Source organism: Penicillium cosmopolitanum (assembly GCF_028827165.1).
Source record: "Penicillium cosmopolitanum strain IBT 29677 chromosome Unknown utg000012l:1.0-3308103.0:1.0-3310761.0, whole genome shotgun sequence".
Classification (NCBI taxonomy): Eukaryota; Fungi; Ascomycota; class Eurotiomycetes; order Eurotiales; family Aspergillaceae; genus Penicillium; species Penicillium cosmopolitanum.
The window spans coordinates 92,231-110,488 of record NW_026622682.1 but is presented as its reverse complement, the minus strand read 5'-3'; the positions used below and the strand labels follow the sequence as shown (position 1 = coordinate 110,488).

The 18,258-nt window shown below is 47.6% G+C and overlaps 8 protein-coding genes across 8 annotated transcripts; 3 read left to right on the top strand and 5 right to left on the bottom strand.

Annotated features, from left to right (window-relative positions):
• Positions 1-335: 335 nt before the first annotated feature.
• Positions 336-1,379, top strand: N7509_012794 (DUF3632 domain-containing protein; the record flags this gene model as incomplete). Its single annotated transcript, XM_056637431.1, has 1 exon — positions 336-1,379. One exon carries the CDS (start codon positions 336-338, stop codon positions 1,377-1,379), a length of 1,044 nt encoding a protein of 347 aa, XP_056480938.1.
• Positions 1,380-2,278: 899 nt separating this feature from the next.
• Positions 2,279-3,840, top strand: N7509_012793 (glycoside hydrolase family 76 protein; the record flags this gene model as incomplete). The annotated part of the gene is made up of 4 exons (XM_056637430.1): positions 2,279-2,378; positions 2,438-2,685; positions 2,743-3,201; positions 3,265-3,840. The coding sequence occupies 4 exons, from the start codon at positions 2,279-2,281 to the stop codon at positions 3,838-3,840; spliced, it is 1,383 nt and encodes a 460-aa protein (XP_056480937.1).
• Positions 3,841-4,134: 294 nt separating this feature from the next.
• On the bottom strand, positions 4,135-4,962 carry N7509_012792 (glycoside hydrolase family 75 protein; the record flags this gene model as incomplete). Its single annotated transcript, XM_056637429.1, has 3 exons — positions 4,135-4,392; positions 4,451-4,810; positions 4,843-4,962. 3 exons carry the CDS (start codon positions 4,960-4,962, stop codon positions 4,135-4,137), a joined length of 738 nt encoding a protein of 245 aa, XP_056480936.1.
• A 720-nt stretch (positions 4,963-5,682) lies between these two features.
• N7509_012791 (thioesterase domain protein) lies at positions 5,683-6,813 on the bottom strand (the record flags this gene model as incomplete). Its single annotated transcript, XM_056637428.1, has 1 exon — positions 5,683-6,813. The coding sequence occupies one exon, from the start codon at positions 6,811-6,813 to the stop codon at positions 5,683-5,685; it is 1,131 nt and encodes a 376-aa protein (XP_056480935.1).
• A 2,225-nt stretch (positions 6,814-9,038) lies between these two features.
• Positions 9,039-11,035, bottom strand: N7509_012790 (F-box protein; the record flags this gene model as incomplete). Its single annotated transcript, XM_056637427.1, has 3 exons — positions 9,039-9,491; positions 9,568-9,883; positions 9,918-11,035. The coding sequence occupies 3 exons, from the start codon at positions 11,033-11,035 to the stop codon at positions 9,039-9,041; spliced, it is 1,887 nt and encodes a 628-aa protein (XP_056480934.1).
• A 748-nt stretch (positions 11,036-11,783) lies between these two features.
• N7509_012789 (uncharacterized protein) lies at positions 11,784-12,482 on the bottom strand (the record flags this gene model as incomplete). Its single annotated transcript, XM_056637426.1, has 1 exon — positions 11,784-12,482. One exon carries the CDS (start codon positions 12,480-12,482, stop codon positions 11,784-11,786), a length of 699 nt encoding a protein of 232 aa, XP_056480933.1.
• Positions 12,483-13,195: 713 nt separating this feature from the next.
• N7509_012788 (uncharacterized protein) lies at positions 13,196-13,951 on the bottom strand (the record flags this gene model as incomplete). The annotated part of the gene is made up of 1 exon (XM_056637425.1): positions 13,196-13,951. The coding sequence occupies one exon, from the start codon at positions 13,949-13,951 to the stop codon at positions 13,196-13,198; it is 756 nt and encodes a 251-aa protein (XP_056480932.1).
• A 1,960-nt stretch (positions 13,952-15,911) lies between these two features.
• Positions 15,912-17,582, top strand: N7509_012787 (Major facilitator superfamily domain general substrate transporter; the record flags this gene model as incomplete). The annotated part of the gene is made up of 4 exons (XM_056637424.1): positions 15,912-16,331; positions 16,361-17,181; positions 17,231-17,351; positions 17,400-17,582. 4 exons carry the CDS (start codon positions 15,912-15,914, stop codon positions 17,580-17,582), a joined length of 1,545 nt encoding a protein of 514 aa, XP_056480931.1.
• Between the last annotated feature and the right edge of the window lie 676 nt (positions 17,583-18,258).

The window sequence follows — 18,258 nt, the reverse complement described above, 5'->3', positions numbered from 1 at the left end:
CTGTGTTATGTATGAAGGGGTCGCTCGAATTTGGGTGGCATCGAGGTCGTTTAGCCCCAGAAGTTGCTCTGCCCAGCTAGTATTCTGACTCCAAGTTATGGGATATCTTCAACCCATGTAATCAATCTATCATAAGATGAAAAGTGGATTTGCTGTTGCTGTTGCCTAAAACTGCTGCCTGGGGTCGCTGACTGTGTTCTGCATTATTCACACAAGGGTAACTTTTAGTGTCACGCAACAGATTCACCTTCTTTACCTGCCAAACAATAGCTAATTGGAATAAGTTTATTTGTCTGGTCTTCTCGCTCGACGAAGGAAAAATATCTATCGCAGAGATGTCCAGTCTAGAGAGCCACCATCCGCCGAAACCGAGTCGCGAAGAGAAGCGAGCACAATATGATATGAGTAACTCACAGGAAGTATGGCAGGGCCTGCGTGATGAAGCAATTAATATTGGCAGCCAATTTGTGAATTTTGAGTTGGAGGTCACCCAGATCGAAGAGCGGATACATGATCTGTGGGATGAACTCATCCATGCCGCAATAGCCATTCCGACAGGAGGCGCGGAACACGATCGTTTGGTGACTTTGGTGTTGAGTACGCGTGAATTGGGTGTTCTGGCTCGCAGGGGAAAATCCGCCAATCCACCTGAATCCTCGCATGTCGAAGAAGCGATTCTACCCAACGGCCAGCGACTATGGATAGATCTCCCCTATTTTATCGAGGACGTCCAGGCTTTCTGGACACAAGAATCGGTGTCTCTTGCCGCCTTAAAGCTTGAGAATTTAGCCACATGGACGGCAAAACTATGTGCATCCGGTGTCTTTGCGAACGAGCTGAGTTTCGTGGCGCTGTGGCTCTTCAAGCAGACTTTCGAGATATTCAGGCAATCGGATAAGTCGGAACCCGGCGGCAATGCTGAACAGATCTCAGTGATCGAGCTGTTACCTGCCTGTACGGCTTGGATGCAATTTAATAATTTTAAATTGGTGCAACTCGCGGTGGCCAATCGCGAATCTCAGTCTGCGAGCGAAAACCGTCTAGGGGCGTTAACACTGCCGGGTGAACTAGCCAAGAACGCGCAAATCCCGGCGAACGGGTTTAGCATCCCAAGGTGGATCTTTTGGAGGCAGCGACTGAAAGACCTCCACAAGGGTGGAGACGCACAGATGATGAAGATGACAAGATCCTGTTTCGAGGCAATGATATTGACGGGAATACACATCGGGGTTGCTGTGCCGGGAGAGAGGAGGTACCTGAATAATTTATTTCGGGTACTCGATGAGGAGCTGGCGTCACGAGAGGTGAAAGCTTCAATTGGCCCTGAAGATATTGCTATTGATATGAAGTGGGCCGAATCGGACGAAGAGAATGCTTAGTCCGGAAGAAAATAATTTCTCTCTTTGTGCCTGTGCTTTTATTATAATTTGCCCCCTTTATTTTCGTGGGCTAAGACGCAGAATGAAACAGCGCTTCCCTGGAAAATTGAAGTGCTCTTCAGCAGATGTTTCACTTTTCGTATTCGGATTTGCCCCGCTGGCTTTAATTAGCCCATCTTTGTAGGTGGGGGAAGGTGAGAAGGCGTAGTTTTTGATGAAAAGAGGAGGATAACGGACCGACGCAAGTAAAAGCATCATGATATTCATAATATAATCCGTATAGAAGCACTGGATTATAGATAACGCTGATCGAGAAGGATTATCTGGGGATGCCGATCGTTGTAAATGCCGATCGCTGATAATTCTGCAAGAATTGGCTGCAGCATTGACCGAACAGGATACAATACACGATCAGGGTAGAGATGACACCCGATTGTGGAGAAGGGTCATCTAGAAATATCTTTTTAAACCAAACAGGTTCATCAGAAATCCCCGGGATCTGGGGAAAGACAAGCATCAAGGCTGATTTGGTGTTTATTTCTGCAAATGCGTGATCATCGCCAGCCCAGAAGCTTGCTAAAGCTTGGCGGGATCCACCGAGAGGCGTCGCTCGAAAAGAAAGGTTGACGACGCTAGCGCCGAGGATTACGCATGCTCTGGCGCTATATTTAATCTCCCAGCGCTATATGGGGCGCCCACCGCGATTTGAGTGAATTCTGTCGGATTCTCACTTTTCTCTCTCTCTTGACAAAGTTGCATTTGATGCCTTTTGCGAATAATCATAACTGAAACGTCTTTTTTCCATCTCGGCTGGTTCCGTCCCTGCGTGTTGCCGATAATTCGGATAAATCGGTCCACTAGATAAGAAGTTCTCGACGCCGCTCTCTTTTCCGTCAAAAATGCGTCTACCAGGAGCCGGGCTCCTACTCAGGGGCCTCTGTCTTTCAGTCTTTTTGTTCAGCCCTGCAGAGGCCATCGATTTGGATATCAGCGATGAACGTATGTATAGTGCTTCTACGGTGATGTTGACTCTGGCTGACTCGCTTTCTACAAAACAGAATCGATCAAAGATGCCGCCAGCACAGCCGTATATGCTATGATGACCTACTATTCTGGTAATGAGACCGGTCAAATACCTGGCGCTTTCCCATCCAAATGGTGGGAGGGATCGGCGCTATTTCTTGCTCTCCTCCATTATTGGCATTATACCGGCGATACTACATATAACGACGAGCTACGCGTTGGTCTGGAGTGGCAATCTGGTGATGATGGAGACTACATGCCTACCAACTATAGTAGTTACTTGGTAAGTCCTCGCGAGGAAGAACGAGGCTATCGAGTCAGGGTTAATTGAAATATACAGGGAAATGACGATCAAATGTTTTGGGGGGTCGCTGCTATGACTGCCGCCGAATTGCAATTCGCTGATGTCTCCGACGGATTTTCTTGGTTATCTCTCGCCCAGGGAGTTTTCAACACACAGATTAAACGATGGGATACGACCAAGTGTTCGGGTGGAATGCGCTGGCAGATCTATCCCTACCAAAGCGGCTACACAATGAAGAATGCTATCTCAAACGGCGGATTATTTCAGCTGTCCGCTCGCCTGGCGCGTTATACAGGAGATGCAATATATTTGACATGGGCCAACAAAATCTGGGACTGGTCTGTGTCAGAAGATTCTTCGCCCTTGATCAACAATGCGACGTGGGATGTTGCCGATTCAACAAACATGGAGAATGATTGTACAACACGTGGAGACACCCAGTGGTCATACAACTATGGGGCCTACATGACAGGAGCCGCCTACCTTTACAATTATGTGAGTTTGATACAGCCAGGGAATTCTGCGAGATGTGTTGCTTATATCATATGCTCGCTATAGACCAACGGAAGTTCTTATTGGCTCGAAGCCGTCGATGGTCTCCTGAACAAGACATTGGACACGTTTATCCCTGACAGCAACGGCGGCATTTTTGAAGAAGTCACATGCGAGCCTACAGAAGTGTGCAATAACAATGAGATCCTTTTCAAGGGACTCGTCTCCTCCTGGCTGTCATTTACCGCTATGCTTGTTCCATCGACCTATAGCAGTATCGTCCCAAAGCTACAAACATCAGCCCAAGCCGCTGCTAAATCCTGTACGGGCCATAGCAACAGCACATGCGGTGTCCGTTGGTATCAATCCAAATATGATGGGTGGATCGGAATGGAGGAGCAAATCAGTGCGAGCGATATCTTTACGGCAAATTTGGTCAGCTTCAACGCGGTAGCGCCAGTTACTTCGACAACGGGAGGAAACAGCACCAGCAACCCAAATGCCGGAAATAACGACACAACATCAACCACTACGACGAGTACTACTATAACTACGAAAGATAAGGCCGGTGCCGGAATTTTGACTGTCCTTTTTGTTGTCGGGTGGGTCAGCCTCATCGGATGGACAGTTCTGGGTGGTTAATATGCATGGTTTTGATTGAACGGCGTTTTGGTGGAAATTGGCGAACTATTATCTTGGAAATGGCCAAGGGCATTGGGATTGGAATTTTGAATACCTATTGGCTTCAGGCCCCTCAACGGCAAGAGTCTTGGAATAGAAATGATTTATACAAGCTTCTAGAAAGCGTTTCTCGCATGCAACTGACATGCATCTGTAGGAATGATTTGCAGGATTATTACATGATCATACAATATCCAGTCCACATCGGACTTGATTCTCGACATTCGGCCAAGAGGGGTGTCTCCTTGTTAGAATTTACGCACTCAGACCAGCGACCAACTTGTCACCAAGCTTCTTAATGCTGTCCTCGAATGCATCACGGTCCCCAGCTTGCCATTTGGCATCGCTGCCAGGAACAGCGCCCTTTCCGGTAAATCCCAGATAAAGCACGTCCTCTTCGCCATGTCCATTATTACCGTTGATATTATCGTCGGGGAAGCACATCTGAGCCAGAGAGATGGATGCCTCGCCGGTAGAGTCCTCGCCATTGGTGTCACCCCAAATTCCATACAGCTGGCTCAAGTCATTAGGTTGGAGGATATTATAAACCCAGAGAGGGGACCAAACATACCACTTGATTGTTGCATACGACGGCCATGACACTCAGAGGCTCCATTCCGTATTGCTGAGGATCAAAATTGGTGTTTCCAAAGACCACATAGGGGTGGACGTTGGCATCTAGATCTTCAATACCATACTGGCTGACTTGGTCCTTGAAGGCTGTTTCTCCTTGCCCGGTCTCATCGGTCCCACAATCACCTCCCTTGTCATTCAGTCCATCGCAATCCACATCCATGTTGTCATATTCACCACCATTGGCCGAGCCGTGCAGGTAGATTGCCCCATCGATATCACCGCAGTACGAAAACGTGTGAGCGCCGTCAATACCATCAGAGAAGCCTCCTGCGAGCGTGTTGCTGCATTTGCCAGACTTTTTTGCACGTCAGTAAATTGTAATTAAACCATGTCGCTTCCATGAATACATGCCTTGTGATTGTCATAGATTGTCTTGAGGTTGTCCGGCAAGTCATATGCAGCAGCAAGACTGGCTGACAACAGGGTGGTGGCGGCGAGAATATGCATGATGATACTCGTGATATCGATACAGAGATGGGGCCTCCTTGGACATGCGGGCGACCTGGAGTATATATGCGAAGTGCCTCGCTGTACTAATCCCCATCAGGATTGTGGAGTTCTACGACTATGAAGCTTTCTGCAACTCAGGGTCTTGGATTCGACTAGAACTTAGCATTCGATCATTCGGCTCCAGTCAATAAAAGCCAATAATGACGAGAGCAGAAATCACGGGCGGTGATCATTGTGATTTTGGGGAAAGAGGTAGTATCAAGGGGTCAATCGTTTCGATTCTCCAAACGAGGCGCAGTGACCTTTACCTCTTTCATCGAGACCCTTAGTGGGTAAGGGTAAGGGTCAGGGTCTCGGCTTTCATTTCCAAAAGGCATTTTATGACCAATTCCCCAAAAAGGTAACGAATGGGGCGAAAAGGGGACCGCCATAATCTTACCGTAACATGAGTTTCAGAAGATCAGAGGCGGTTTCAGCTAGCGGGGCGTAATAGGACTTAGACTCGCATTCGGGTACGGGAAGTGGTGATGATCGACAGCCGAGGCAGGCCCACACAATTGCTATCGAGCTTGGAATCGTCCCCATTGCCTTAACTTACGATCATGATTATGATGATGATCGTGAGCGAAGTAACACAAGGAAACTGAGGAGCTTGCAGCTATCGAAATATGAAGTGGTAATTTTTGCTTTTTCTTCAGTGGAAATTTAATACTGCCCCTATTGTACATTTCCGCCATCCGTCTTTGCCGAAGAGAGTATTGATGTCAATTCCGACTGCAAAGTAACACCTTCAGCGAGAAGAGCGCCAATTTTGTCGGCTGTTTCCCTGGCGCCATTTTCGCCCACAAAAAAGAAATGATTTCCCGATATCTCCCGCGACATTCTTGACGGCGCTTCATGGAATAATGCTCTTAGCTTGTCCCACTTTTGAGTACCTTCAATATCTTTCAGATGTTTCTTTTCGAACATGGATTCCAATTTGTATGTCAGTAAGAATCCCCATGTGGCCTTATCAGTAAGAGAATGCCCCGAATCCAGCGAACTTGTTGGATATAATGCTGATGGGTAGGGGGTGTTCTCGATATCGAAGACCCGTGAATCCTCTTCGTGGGTGACTTCGTCTTGAACGAAAGAGCCCTGGCCGTCGTATTTGAGTCTGAGTCCAATGAGGTTGATTGGAGTTCCTCCGACATATTCTCTCAGATATATTTCACGAGGAATGATGCTCCTTTCATTGTTTGCCTTGTCCACGGCGTCCAGCTGTTTACAAAATGCCCCAATCCGTGAAGCGATATCGAAGTATCCCGCTGCACTACAGGTCATATCCTGGAGTGATCGGATACCGGAGATTCCAGGGGTAGCTGCGAGACTGATATATTGCTGAACATCGAGGCCTAGCTTCTTGCATGCAATGTTGAATTGGACAATCATTCTGCCACCCATACTCCATGAAACCAGCACCACGGAGCGAGTTGGGAGAGAATGACGGTCTATACAGCTCTGAGCGCTCAACGCCGCTTGACGTCCCCAATCCGCAATCCGGAATTCTGACCCTGTTGCCGGCATCACTGGTGGATTTGTATCGAGCGGGTAAGATAATGACAAGACTCCGAAGCCAGCTTTGTTCAGCCAGTGAGTTAAGAAGTCCTCTTTGCGATATTTGTGATGTCCACCGTAGAATATACGAGCCAGATGTACACCTCCTGGGATGCAAACGATCAAGGGTCTGGAATTTGTATCTTCGGCAGTTGGCGATTGATAGTGACAAATGGTCGGGAATCCCCCAATTGTCTCCAAGGTCTCACCCGGGTATAACCTAGGCTCGCCAGCATGATTTTCCTGTACCATCTTGTGGCTCTGTCTTGGAAAAACCACTTCGAATTGCCGGAGTATCTGAATATCCCGAGTGTTTGAAATGAAGTGGAGGAAGAATAAAAAATGCGGGACGGAATGAGGGGCTCTCGGCATTTCCCCGTCCAGCCCGACTCCACGCGGAACCGAGAGCCACAAAGCTGGAGAATACCGGTGCCTTAATTAATATCTACGGTTATGAATTATCTATAGCTCATTTAGTGCAATGAACTAATCGTTGTTGTGTATTTATGCCGGATCTCTCTTAACCCGAAGCATTTCGCCCAATTAAGCCTCATTGTAGAATAATTAACCAGGCAATGTCATGATCAGATGAGTCTCAAGGGAGAGTGGTTTAGATTTTATCAAATATGCTGATGATGAATTGGCCACTTTGATGGCCTATGTCCGGAAATTCTATCTATCCTTGCAACCAAATCAATTGGACCAGCTCTCAGGGGCGACAAGCGGGATCTTGCAGACTTTGATATGTAGCTTCAAGGATGCTTTAAGCACACATAGTGTATTAGCAACATTCCTATACAAAGGGTGTTGAAGATCATACTGAGCACATCTGATGCCGTGCATGAAGCAGCCAAACAATTCATGAGAACTTCAACGTAGTCGGCACTCGGGCAGGTACACTCGATATTCTCAAAACTGCCGCAATTTATTGCCGTGGCGGCTTCTTTGTTGCATTGGAGCTGTTCCGTGAGACATTAGACTGTTGTTCTTAATTTGGCTTTCACCTTGTCTTGGTTGGGATGTGCTAGTACAAACCAGACAAGGACTCATAGCCTGTGACCCATTACTGGGATCTTGAGCTACCGTGAACGGGAGAAGGGGAAGAAGAGATAACGCAAATGTCAACTTCATTTTGGAAAGACGAAAACTGCACAGGTCACGGTGAGACTACGATCTGAGAGCGGATAAGAAGCGTCAAGGTTAGAGTATTATTCAACAAAAACGGAAGAAGTACAGCGGCATTCTCACGTAGTTTATATATGCCGATGAGGAATTAATCGCACACAGCCCGTACAGCCAATTCCAAACTAAACTACGGTGACACCGTACTACAGATGACTGTACGTCCTGGAGAAATTGCCCTTCAGCCCCCGAGCTCGAGAATATTGAGGATGAATACGAGATGCGAGTAGTAAGCTGATTAATTTATGTGCGGGAAGATCAATTTGATATTGATAGGTAGCGATCGGAGGTACAGATCATAGCGATATAAAACCGAGGATAGATCAATGGCCTCTAGGACCGTAGGACAAGATTCCCGATCTCGGTGTTACGCTATGCACGAGATGTGATACCATACGTAGGGACTCATCAATCGGCATGGTTTCTCCAAATGCTGCAGAAGATTGCACACGGGTCTTTCGGAATTGTAGTTCTGTTTTGTAGCACTGGTATATAAATTGATGTTAGATATCTTGAAAGAGCTGACCCCCAGGCGAGAGACTGGCTTCGTATTCATCAGTATGCCCAGGTTGATTAGTCCCGATCGGCGTTGCATCTCGCTTGACTAAGAGTAAGTTATCTCGTTATAGAAAAGGCGACTTTTGAATTTCAAAAAGACTGGGATTCGAAACTATGTATCTGACGAATATTAACCCGGGTATGCGAGGAATGACCAGAGTTGCAACAATGCGATGCCATCAAGAGCACCCCAAAGGTAATAAAAGATATCCAAATTGACACTGTCGCCCGTCAAGAGGAATTTCTATCATCACGGTGTAATCAACTTATCTGTCTCATCTTATAGGACAACCTTGTTCATTGACGAGTGGACCGAAAAACTGCGGCGTAACTACAAAAGACAAACAGCCTTAAGAAATCGGAATCATTCAACCTAATAACTACGCCAGGTGCCCAAGGTAGGAATGTGGACTATGGCCACCTGCATACTCACAACTTACGAGCGTCTAAAGAAATGTTGGCGCCGTGGAAGGGTGTATGGTGTGGATTCACCGATTTGTTCATAAACTTCATGGTGGTACAATTGAAGAACGCGACGCTTGGTCCGCCCTACAACCTCGTTAGTCTAAGAAGAAGCTGTGTTAAGAGTTAGTCAGTCGGAGACTGCGTGCGAATAATAGGAGACAAGGAATGGAATGATGCGGTCCCATGCGATGTCAATGCGAGTACGCGCCAGGCTATACATGGCTCGGAAAGCTAGACCGGTTGGGAAACCTGAAAAAAAAGAGAGACCAGCTCTATGATTCCGGATTGGCGTCGGTGTGCGACGAGAGGCCCGGGGCATTGGATTCCTCCTGATTATCCTCATCGTCGTCGTCGTCATCGTCCACGTCTTCCCATTCAAGGTCGGCGTCACCCTCGCCCAGACCGGTGACTATGGCCTGCAGCTCTTCGTCGTCCTCGTCCTCGCCGTATTCATCGCCTAGCATGCTAAGGAGTTGCAAGAGTCCGGCTTGCGAGCGCCATATTTCGTCTGCGGGCGGGCGGTCCTGGCTATTGGGATCGAACAAGCCGTCTCCGTCGGTGGTGTTTGTTGGTGGTGTGTTCGAGGTCGACTTTGGTGTTGCACCGGGAAGATCCGGGGCCAGGCTGATGACGCGAATGGCTTTAGTTGGGAAGATGCGGGCGGGATTCTCATTTTGCTGCACATCACCGGGGATATTAGGCAAGGATTGTCGCCAGCCGAGGGTCTTTTGAATCATAGATTAGCAATGCGACACACAAGGGAGTGGGTGAGATGTGAGATTTCCAAAGGGCGGAGCATACCGTATAGGTGGTCATGATCGCATCGTCGCACAGCGTCATGAAGCTCACCGGGACTGCCAGTTGAGGGGCCGAACTGGTCAGCAATGAATAAGAAGCGCGCGATGGGGATTCAACATTTTGAATCCGATCGCGATCATCCAGTGCGACGATGTAAATGCGATCTTGTATCTCAAACATGACGCGATGATTCTGCACTGACAGCCAGCCACCTAGGTCGAAGCTTGATCCATCCGACTTGCATTCGATCACAGAGCTGTGTGCAACCAGACCTGCTGGATCACGAATGGCTTTACGCCAGTCGGAACAAACGAACACGCTGCCCGCCCGTGAGAAGCCAACAAAGAGGTCACCATCCAGCATCCCAGCCCCCCCATTCATTGACACCATCCCACATATGCTCGGAGGTCGGAATGGGCCCGGAGTTGAGTTTGAGGGGCACGAGGGAATCCTTTCGAGGGGCCCCGGGCGGGAATGGTCGATGTGCTGTTCCATATCGCGCGGCGCCGGCCAATGCTGCGGTCGCAGACGGCGAACTGGCGGCGGGTGGGAGAATGTGATATTTGTCGGTGCACTGCGATGGTTGGAGAGCCCCAAGGAAGTCACCACTCGTTTTGTCGTAGGCGTAGTAACCCTTTTGTCCGATGGAGTAAATGACGGCATCTTCGCTTTGATCGAGATGGCCGACCGCCTCCTTTTCGATGTTCAGGTGGGTTTTCATCGTGGGCGGGCGCTGTGTCATATCGTATACGAAGCCGTGTCCCTGGTTGGAGACCACACAGAGAGTCCAGTAAGATAATTGGAACCCTCTCGTCTGGCAATCATGATTCAAAATGGCAATCCGACGAAACTCCCCCCGTGTCGCACCGTCTTGATCGGTCTGCCAAACCTCGACGCCATCCCCTTCCCTATCAAATACCACCATACCATCTTGATATTCGAGATGTGCGTAGGGACGCACCGCATCGCCGTCGCTGTCGGTTGTGGAGGGGAGTCGCCAGAGGATGCGACCGGTGTCCATGTCGGTGACATTCAGCCCGCCAGCATGGGAGGAGGAGACGAAGAAACGGCGTTTGAAATCCGGTCGGAAGCGCCACACAGGATCATTGCCAATTTGCAAGACTGACTCCTGGCTCATGGGACGACGATCGGTCCAATTGCGAGCTAGAAGAGTTTGGCGTTTGCAAAGATCCTTCCATGATGTTGTCCCTTCAAACAAGCGAGAGAAGGAATGGGTATCGGATAGGAAGGATAGTTCACGAGGACGAGAGCATCCCGGTGGACGAAAAGTCTTGTATCCGGAGGTGTAGATAGCTTCTTGGTGGGTGTATTCGATGAACTGATGCCAGGCTTTGGAGGTGGCAGTGAGGGCGGCGAGGGCGGAGACTGGAGAGAATTCCAAGATACGCAGAACGATCTCCGGGGGAAAGGCAGCGAGGGGGTCTGCAGTAGAAGAAGTTTCGGCAGTCATATTCTGGGGGAGAGAGGGAGAGGGGGAGGAGAGCTGGAGGGAAAAGGAGGGGAGAGGTGAAGTTGAAGTTTGAAGTTGAAGGAAGTCGAAATGGCAGAATTATTTTGGCCGCGGGCATGCCGTCATTATTCACCGCCTTCTGAGGCTGAAGTATACGACGGAGGAGTATATTAGAGCAGAGGGCCACATGGCATACATGGGGTATATGGGATATCTGGGATATTCTATTATCATACAAAATGGTATAAAATATGACTACTTCATTGTAATGGTAATATTATACTGCACCAAATGCCCTGCGAGTCGACAAGACTTCTGCCACTGGAAATTCCCTGTTTCAACCAATATTTATATACCAAAAGGTGTGTCATTCCATAAACGCCTTTCAGCCTCAAGCTCCTCTTCATATTTATCTTCTGCAAAGGCATCACGGATGAGTTGCTCCAAGTGTTGGAAGCCAAGCTTAAGATTCGGAGTGATTCCGATATGCTGCGTGTGGAGATGCAATAAAAAGTCCAATTTTGCATCCTTTCTGTCATTTGCGGGAGTTGAAATGTCGATTTTGATCTTAGCTTCCTTCCGTCAATTCAATATAATGACGAGGAGCCCTGTGAAGCACCCGAGGCGGCTAGGGATCGTCAGATCCAACCTACTTAGGTATGAACTTTGTGTATTCATTTTCCACTACTCTGCAAGTAGCCCAGATGATACGAATTTTCCATGTCCATATAAATCGCGCTTAGCAGTCTCAGTAATCGTATTCAGGGTGTGATGTATGCCTGTTCCCCTTTTCATTCCGCTCCTGCTGTCGAGATTTTGCTTGGGCCTTGTTTGAAAGCTTATGCTGTCCCAAATGCCCTCCCAGTTCCTCGGGATTAGCGATATCCCGATGTTTTACGTCGATCAGGATTTTCCAGTATTGGGAGGGCCGATCTCCATGTTTGAAAACAGCGAGCCTTCGTGCCAACTCCTCGACAAACGCAACACTCCGGTGACGGCCCTCTTCGCAGCATATTGTCACAAAAATATCGACGTCGAAGTTTTCCACGGGAGCGTCTTCGCCAGATTCGGCGTTCTGGCTATGATACTCATCGACTATGCCCGGGTCTTGTTGAGTTTCACTTCCTAAGGTTGAGTGTATTAATTGGTCGTAAGCCTCTTCGATGGCAGCTTGAAGTTTCTCTTGGACCTCGAGCAAGAATGCTTCGACATTATCATTTCGAAGGAACTCCTTCTGAAGACGCCTAGATAGGCCGGTTGAATTCGTTCGAAGATTTCGAGGTGGATTGGGTAAGTGTCGAATATTGTAAGCCAAATCTTTGTGATACGGTGCTTCTTTTCGTTGTCTCACGATTGGCCCATTAGCGTGACCGTATGAAATCAGCGAAACTCGGATTGCTTTTGCCCGGGTTGACTGAGAGCCCGCAGTCGAGCTTTTATCGGACATATTGGCAAAACGAGGACTTCAAAGGCTAGAAGCAGAGACTAGGAATCATGTGAACCTGGCTGACTTTTGGCAACGGCTTGTCGAAGTGAGTCATGAGTATTGGCTGATGATGAGCAGAGTGCAGAAACATACATCTCAGTTGGTGAACAAGATCGATAAATCTGATCATTCACACTAAATTACGCTTTAAAAGTCTGCTCAAAAGAGTTATTTCCATGAATACAGAAAGACCGAAGGAGATTTCTCCAGATGACTTGGCTTTTGCTGTGAGTCAACAGTGCCCCGCGAGGGCTGAGTCATCATATAGCTACTTGTCGCTTACGGGCATGTCTTACCCCTAAATGTTCCAAATGAGACTTTTTTCACAGTCGACGATAATGCTCGATAGGCTGGTTTGAATACTCATATCTGTCTACGGACCAATGAGCGGAAGTGGTAAATGATGGCAATATGTACTAGTCTATCAGAGTGAGCCTAGATAGTTTACTTTTCTGTTTTGGACAGACTGCAAACTTGGCCAAGAAGTTAAATGTTGATTTGATATCTAGAAATTTCATCTTTCTCATAGTAACCTACGATCCGGAATCTGAAAAACCCCATGAACAAGAGAATTTTAAGGAAAAACAGAGCCACGAGACCCTGCGAAGACACATACATTACACACACAGTATCCCAGTGTTCCTTGGGGTATCGGCTTTGGAGAATGATGAAGATCACTCCGAGCGCCGTGTCAACCGACGAATATCAGACCAGCTAGGTATCAAAAAAAGCCCAATTTGGGCCACAAATAGCCAAACAGCGACCATGTCAGTCTCCGACTCGATGTGATTGCGCTGGACAATGAGTTCCGTCCAGAGAATCAACGGCCACCCGATTATGAGCATTGCAATTGCCCCCAGGGGGATGGCCGGATATTTGTGGAGATACCAGGGCATCCTTTTAACTTCCTCGGAGTCAATACTCCCAACAGTACTTAGATAGCCGGCAGCGAGGGCAGCGTTCAGGACGAGAAACGAGTCTCCGATCTGCCAGAGCAGAGTGAAGATATGCCATCCTTTGCTCAGAGTCCTCCACCCGAAGAAGAAGAATTGATATTCACCAAATCCCTCCGGCTGATTTGTTGCCCAGCTGACCCACGCAGAGACAGTATTGAGGATGAGCACCCCAACAGTGCCAAGCGAGAGGAATGCACTCAGAAAGATATTTCCCGATGAAACACCCCCCAGGTAACTGATCGCATAGATGAAGTTAAAGTGGATCGGCAAGAGTGAAAGTGCGTGGAGTTCCTTCGCCTGGACAGCTTGGTACCATTGAATTTGCGTGTACCAGTTATAGGCGAGAAATCCCACGTTGGTGGGGATGTTGCTCCCAACTCCGCCTGCAAATTGGGCAGGAGAAAGCATCATGCTCGCATAGAGGAGCCATCGGTTGGTAAGACTGAAGCCTTGGACGACTTGTGTGGTGGACATGTTTCTCTCTGACACTGATACCAGGCAGGATGTTATTGACGAACAAGCGGCATACTACTTCAGGTTGGTATGGAAAAGTTGAAGATACTAGAGCCAATAGAAGGAAGGCGTAGACTCGCGAGGGAGGGTCTATCCTCAACTATGAGCTACTTATCTTTCTTGCGCCGGCGTCCGACAGAAACAATATGTGAATGTGGTAAAGAGATTGAATCGATATACTTGATCTAGGCGAGTGCGACCTGGGTTTCTGTATTTATGTATCTTACATCTCTTGCACCCGGGCGCATTTCAAATGCATGGCGAGGCGGTGCAATGAGGCTAAAAGAGGCGATGGGTAGATCGTTACTAGTATGAGTCTAACTTTCCGCGAGAAAAGCCTCGGGATAAGCTGATAATACGAGGCTCAGCCCCACTGGATTCGCTTAGCTGCATGGGAATCATCACGATCCGACGATCCTATTGGTCTAGTACGCTGCATGAGGCAACAAGGGCTTGTTGAAGACAATGCCCATCGAATCAAACATGGTCCGCATATATGAAGCATATCGTTAGTTATTTCCCAAGAATTTCATCAGACCCTGAAGGAATCCACGACCTGCACCGTGCGTTTCAATATCCAGGACATCGAGTGATTTGCTAGCTCTAGGTCAGTCACGTCGGCTTCAGTCACATTGCTGAACTCATTTTTATCACCACCCATCGCTTATTTCAATAAGTACTAGTAGTCCATCCAAACTCCCGATCACCGTTGATGTCGTCTGAGAATTCTGATCTCAGGCCGGGGACCCTCTAGCTTATGCAGTTCTGTTCTGACCTTGATGACACTCGAAACAGGGCCTCAATTTATGCTGACACAGGCGCTGAGGTTGCCAAGGAACAGCCGAGGATGGTAAGACTCGGAATGCAATGGCACTAGTCTACTTTTGTCTGCACTTCTGAGGCAGCATCATTGCTTGCAGTCCGAGGTTAATAAGCTTAATCCTCGCCAAAACATACTATTAGGCATGATCGGCACCAAGATGCCAATACCGGATGTCATTTCTGTCGGCTTTCACTAGGCCTCTCTGATCCTTCAGTAAGATCCCACACTGGAAGCCCTCTTCGTACAGATGAGGGTCTTCCAACTAAGGTTACAGTATATCCGCATCCCATATGTGGACGCTTCTGCAGTTATTGATATGGGGATTCCACGCCGAAGAAAATGTCATGAGACATCCCGGTGAAAAGGGATGTTTCCGAGTGCGCAATAGGCTAGGTTGGTTATTTTAAACCTGAGACGGAATATGGGTGGACTTGGCTTCATCGAGTCATCGCAACAATGGAGCACCTACCAGCACCTTCCAGCACCATCACTTCGAACGAGTGTCACTGATAGTGGAAACGGTCCATGCAAAGATGGATTGATTTTGATCAGAAGGCAAACAACATACCTATAAGGTAGAAGATACAAATGCTTTTGAATAGTAAATTTGAAAACAATTGTGCAATTGTTCTAATGCTCCCTGTTGTTGAGGCGCAGTTGCCTCAGGCACCGCAGATCGTTTTTCCCGCTGTCGCCTCGCTCTCTCATATCTTTAGTCAACCCTCGCACTTGGGCATAGATCACCACTTTTTCGAAATTAAGCTTTCGTCACTATAATCGACTATCATTTCCTAGGGATATTCTGCTTACCGGAAGCCAGGCCAACCCCGGCGGTCAAAGGCATACTTTCGAAGTCGGATCGGAATAAGCCCTCTATTCCGAGATGGTGCTGTGGGCCAGGTCACTATTCCGGTAGGGGACTATACCCCGGATCCTGCATGCCAAGAAACCTCCATCAATACTATTTATTATTTCGATTCTGGGGCCCCAGATTATAAAGACATGTACAAAGCTGTTTTTTGAGAGTTGAGGTTCTTCCAGCGTCACTAAAAGCTCGAATCTAACCTTTTGATTCTTTTCCAGATTTCCATTTCGGAAATGGCCAAAAGATCCTGGAATTTTCGAGGACAAGCCTTGTCTTTCGCCCAAATCCTCACAGTTGTTTGCCCCGCGTATGTCCTCTTTGGATACAATCAATCTGGACTTGGAAGCCTCACATCATTATCCGACTGGGTGAAACACTTTCCTGAAATCGACACTGCCAATACCACTGGGGCCCAGAAAAGCCACAATGCAACGATCCAAGGAGTTGTTATTGCGACTTTCACATTGGGTGCATTACCAGGTTGTCTATCCTGCTCATACACCGCAGACAAATTCGGTCGACGCCCGGTCATATTCATGGGTGGACTTCTGGCTTTGATCGGCCAAGTATTGGAAGCATCCGCTTTCCAACTGGCCCAGCTGATTATTGGTCGAACGATTGTCGGGGTTGGTATTGGCATGCTGAGTGGCACGGTTCCAACTTGGCAAAGTGAATGCTCAAGCTCAAAAATCGTGGAAAACATGTTGTGTTGGATGGGCTTTTCATTGCCCTTGGATACATGTTGCAAGCTTGGATCAACCTTGGCTTTTACCAGTACAAAATCGGCCCCGTGACCTGGCGCGCTCCTACCGCAATCCCTATTGCATTTGAGGTTCTCCTGATGGTTTCCATCATTTTCTTGCCTGAGTCTCCTCGGTGGCTAGCTCAACAAGGTCGCGTCGAAGAGGCAAGGGCATCGCTTGCTTCTTTCAGACACGCCAATGAAGATGCGGCCGCGATCACAGCAGAGCTTGCAGCCATCGAAAGCTCTCTTGAGGAGACAGCCCATAGCGCTTCATCCCTCAAAGACCTGCTCACAATGGGAGAAGAACGCCTGCTATATCGTTTCGGCATATGCATCTTGTTGCAGTTCTTCCAACAAATGTCTGGTGGCAATCTTATATCAGTATATTCCACAACGATATTTGATTCAGGATTGTCTCTTGATGCACAAACATCCCGCCTTCTCTCCGGTGGTGTTCTAACTTGGAAGTTTTTATCCTGCTTTGTCTCCTTCTTCACGATTGACAGGTTTGGCCGTCGATTTGCACTGATTGTGAGCGGCACCGGCATGGCTACCTGTATGCTAGGTCTAGGAGTGGCAACCTCCTTTCCTAACTCAAACTATACCGCCCAAATATTCAGTGTTCTTTTCGTTTTTCTTTTCAACTTTTTCATTCCAATCGGATTCTTAGGGGCAAATTTCCTTTACTGCACGGAGGTTGCTCCCACTCGGCTTCGTGTTGCTATGTCCAGTATATCGACTGCAAATCACTGGCTTTGGTATGTATACATTCTCTTTACTCTGTTACTCGAAGCTAATTAGGCCAAGGAACTTTGTGGTTACTATGATAACACCTGTCGCAATTGATACTATCGGATACAAGTACTATATTGTTTTTACTTGCATTGGATTCTGTATCCCTCTATCCATTCATTTCCTATATCCGGAGGTGAGTAGCGAGAAAAAATAACTACAATCACGGACTAACATCCTCTAGACCATGGGACGTACACTTGAAGATATCGATTTAATATTCCGAGAAAGTCCATCTATTTGGGCCACTGTTAGCTATGCCAAGCAGAACTCCGGGAATGATCTGCTCGGTACTGAAGATGAAAAAGAAGGATGCGGTCACGAGGAAAAAATTGAAACAGCTATGAACGACCGTGTCAGTGATTGAAGATCATAAGGAAGCAGCACATTTCTATACGAATCCAGGGTCCCTGAAATCGATTCATCTACTAAACCCAGAGCTAGCATCGAGAACTTGAATTTGAATCGAAGTGCGTCCGCATCAAATACCTAGGTACATTTCGTCTCTTTCTTGTACAGGTATTTGCGAGTTTGGCTGGTGCTGATATTCTTTCATCGGTTGTATATTACCGGGCAATTCAATTTTCTCTTTAAATATGACTGACCTCCAAAAGTACCAATTACGCGAAGAAATCGTGGCTTTTCAGGCTAATGACACTCATAATTTTTACGGTCGCATTTTGACGGGCGCTAGATCAAATTCTTCGTCTAAAAAGCGCTCTCTCTTGTTTAAATACTAGAGTCAATTTTAGATTTGATCTCCACAGCTGAAAAAAGACTTGGACTTATATGTACCTGTATCTTCATCACTCTGGTCAACATGTTTATGGTAGTAGTACCTAGGTTAATGTTATTACGGGGCATTATGGAAAGGCAGGATCGTTTAGGACCCAGAGAGCCGCAACAGAATTGGTTATACATTCAAATTGGGTCGAATTGGATACTGCACATCTGAGCCAAATTGGCCTGGACCTAGAACCTCGCCAAAAAAATATCTACGACGCCACTAAGCGTTAGTGGGGATTCACCTCCCCCACACCCCC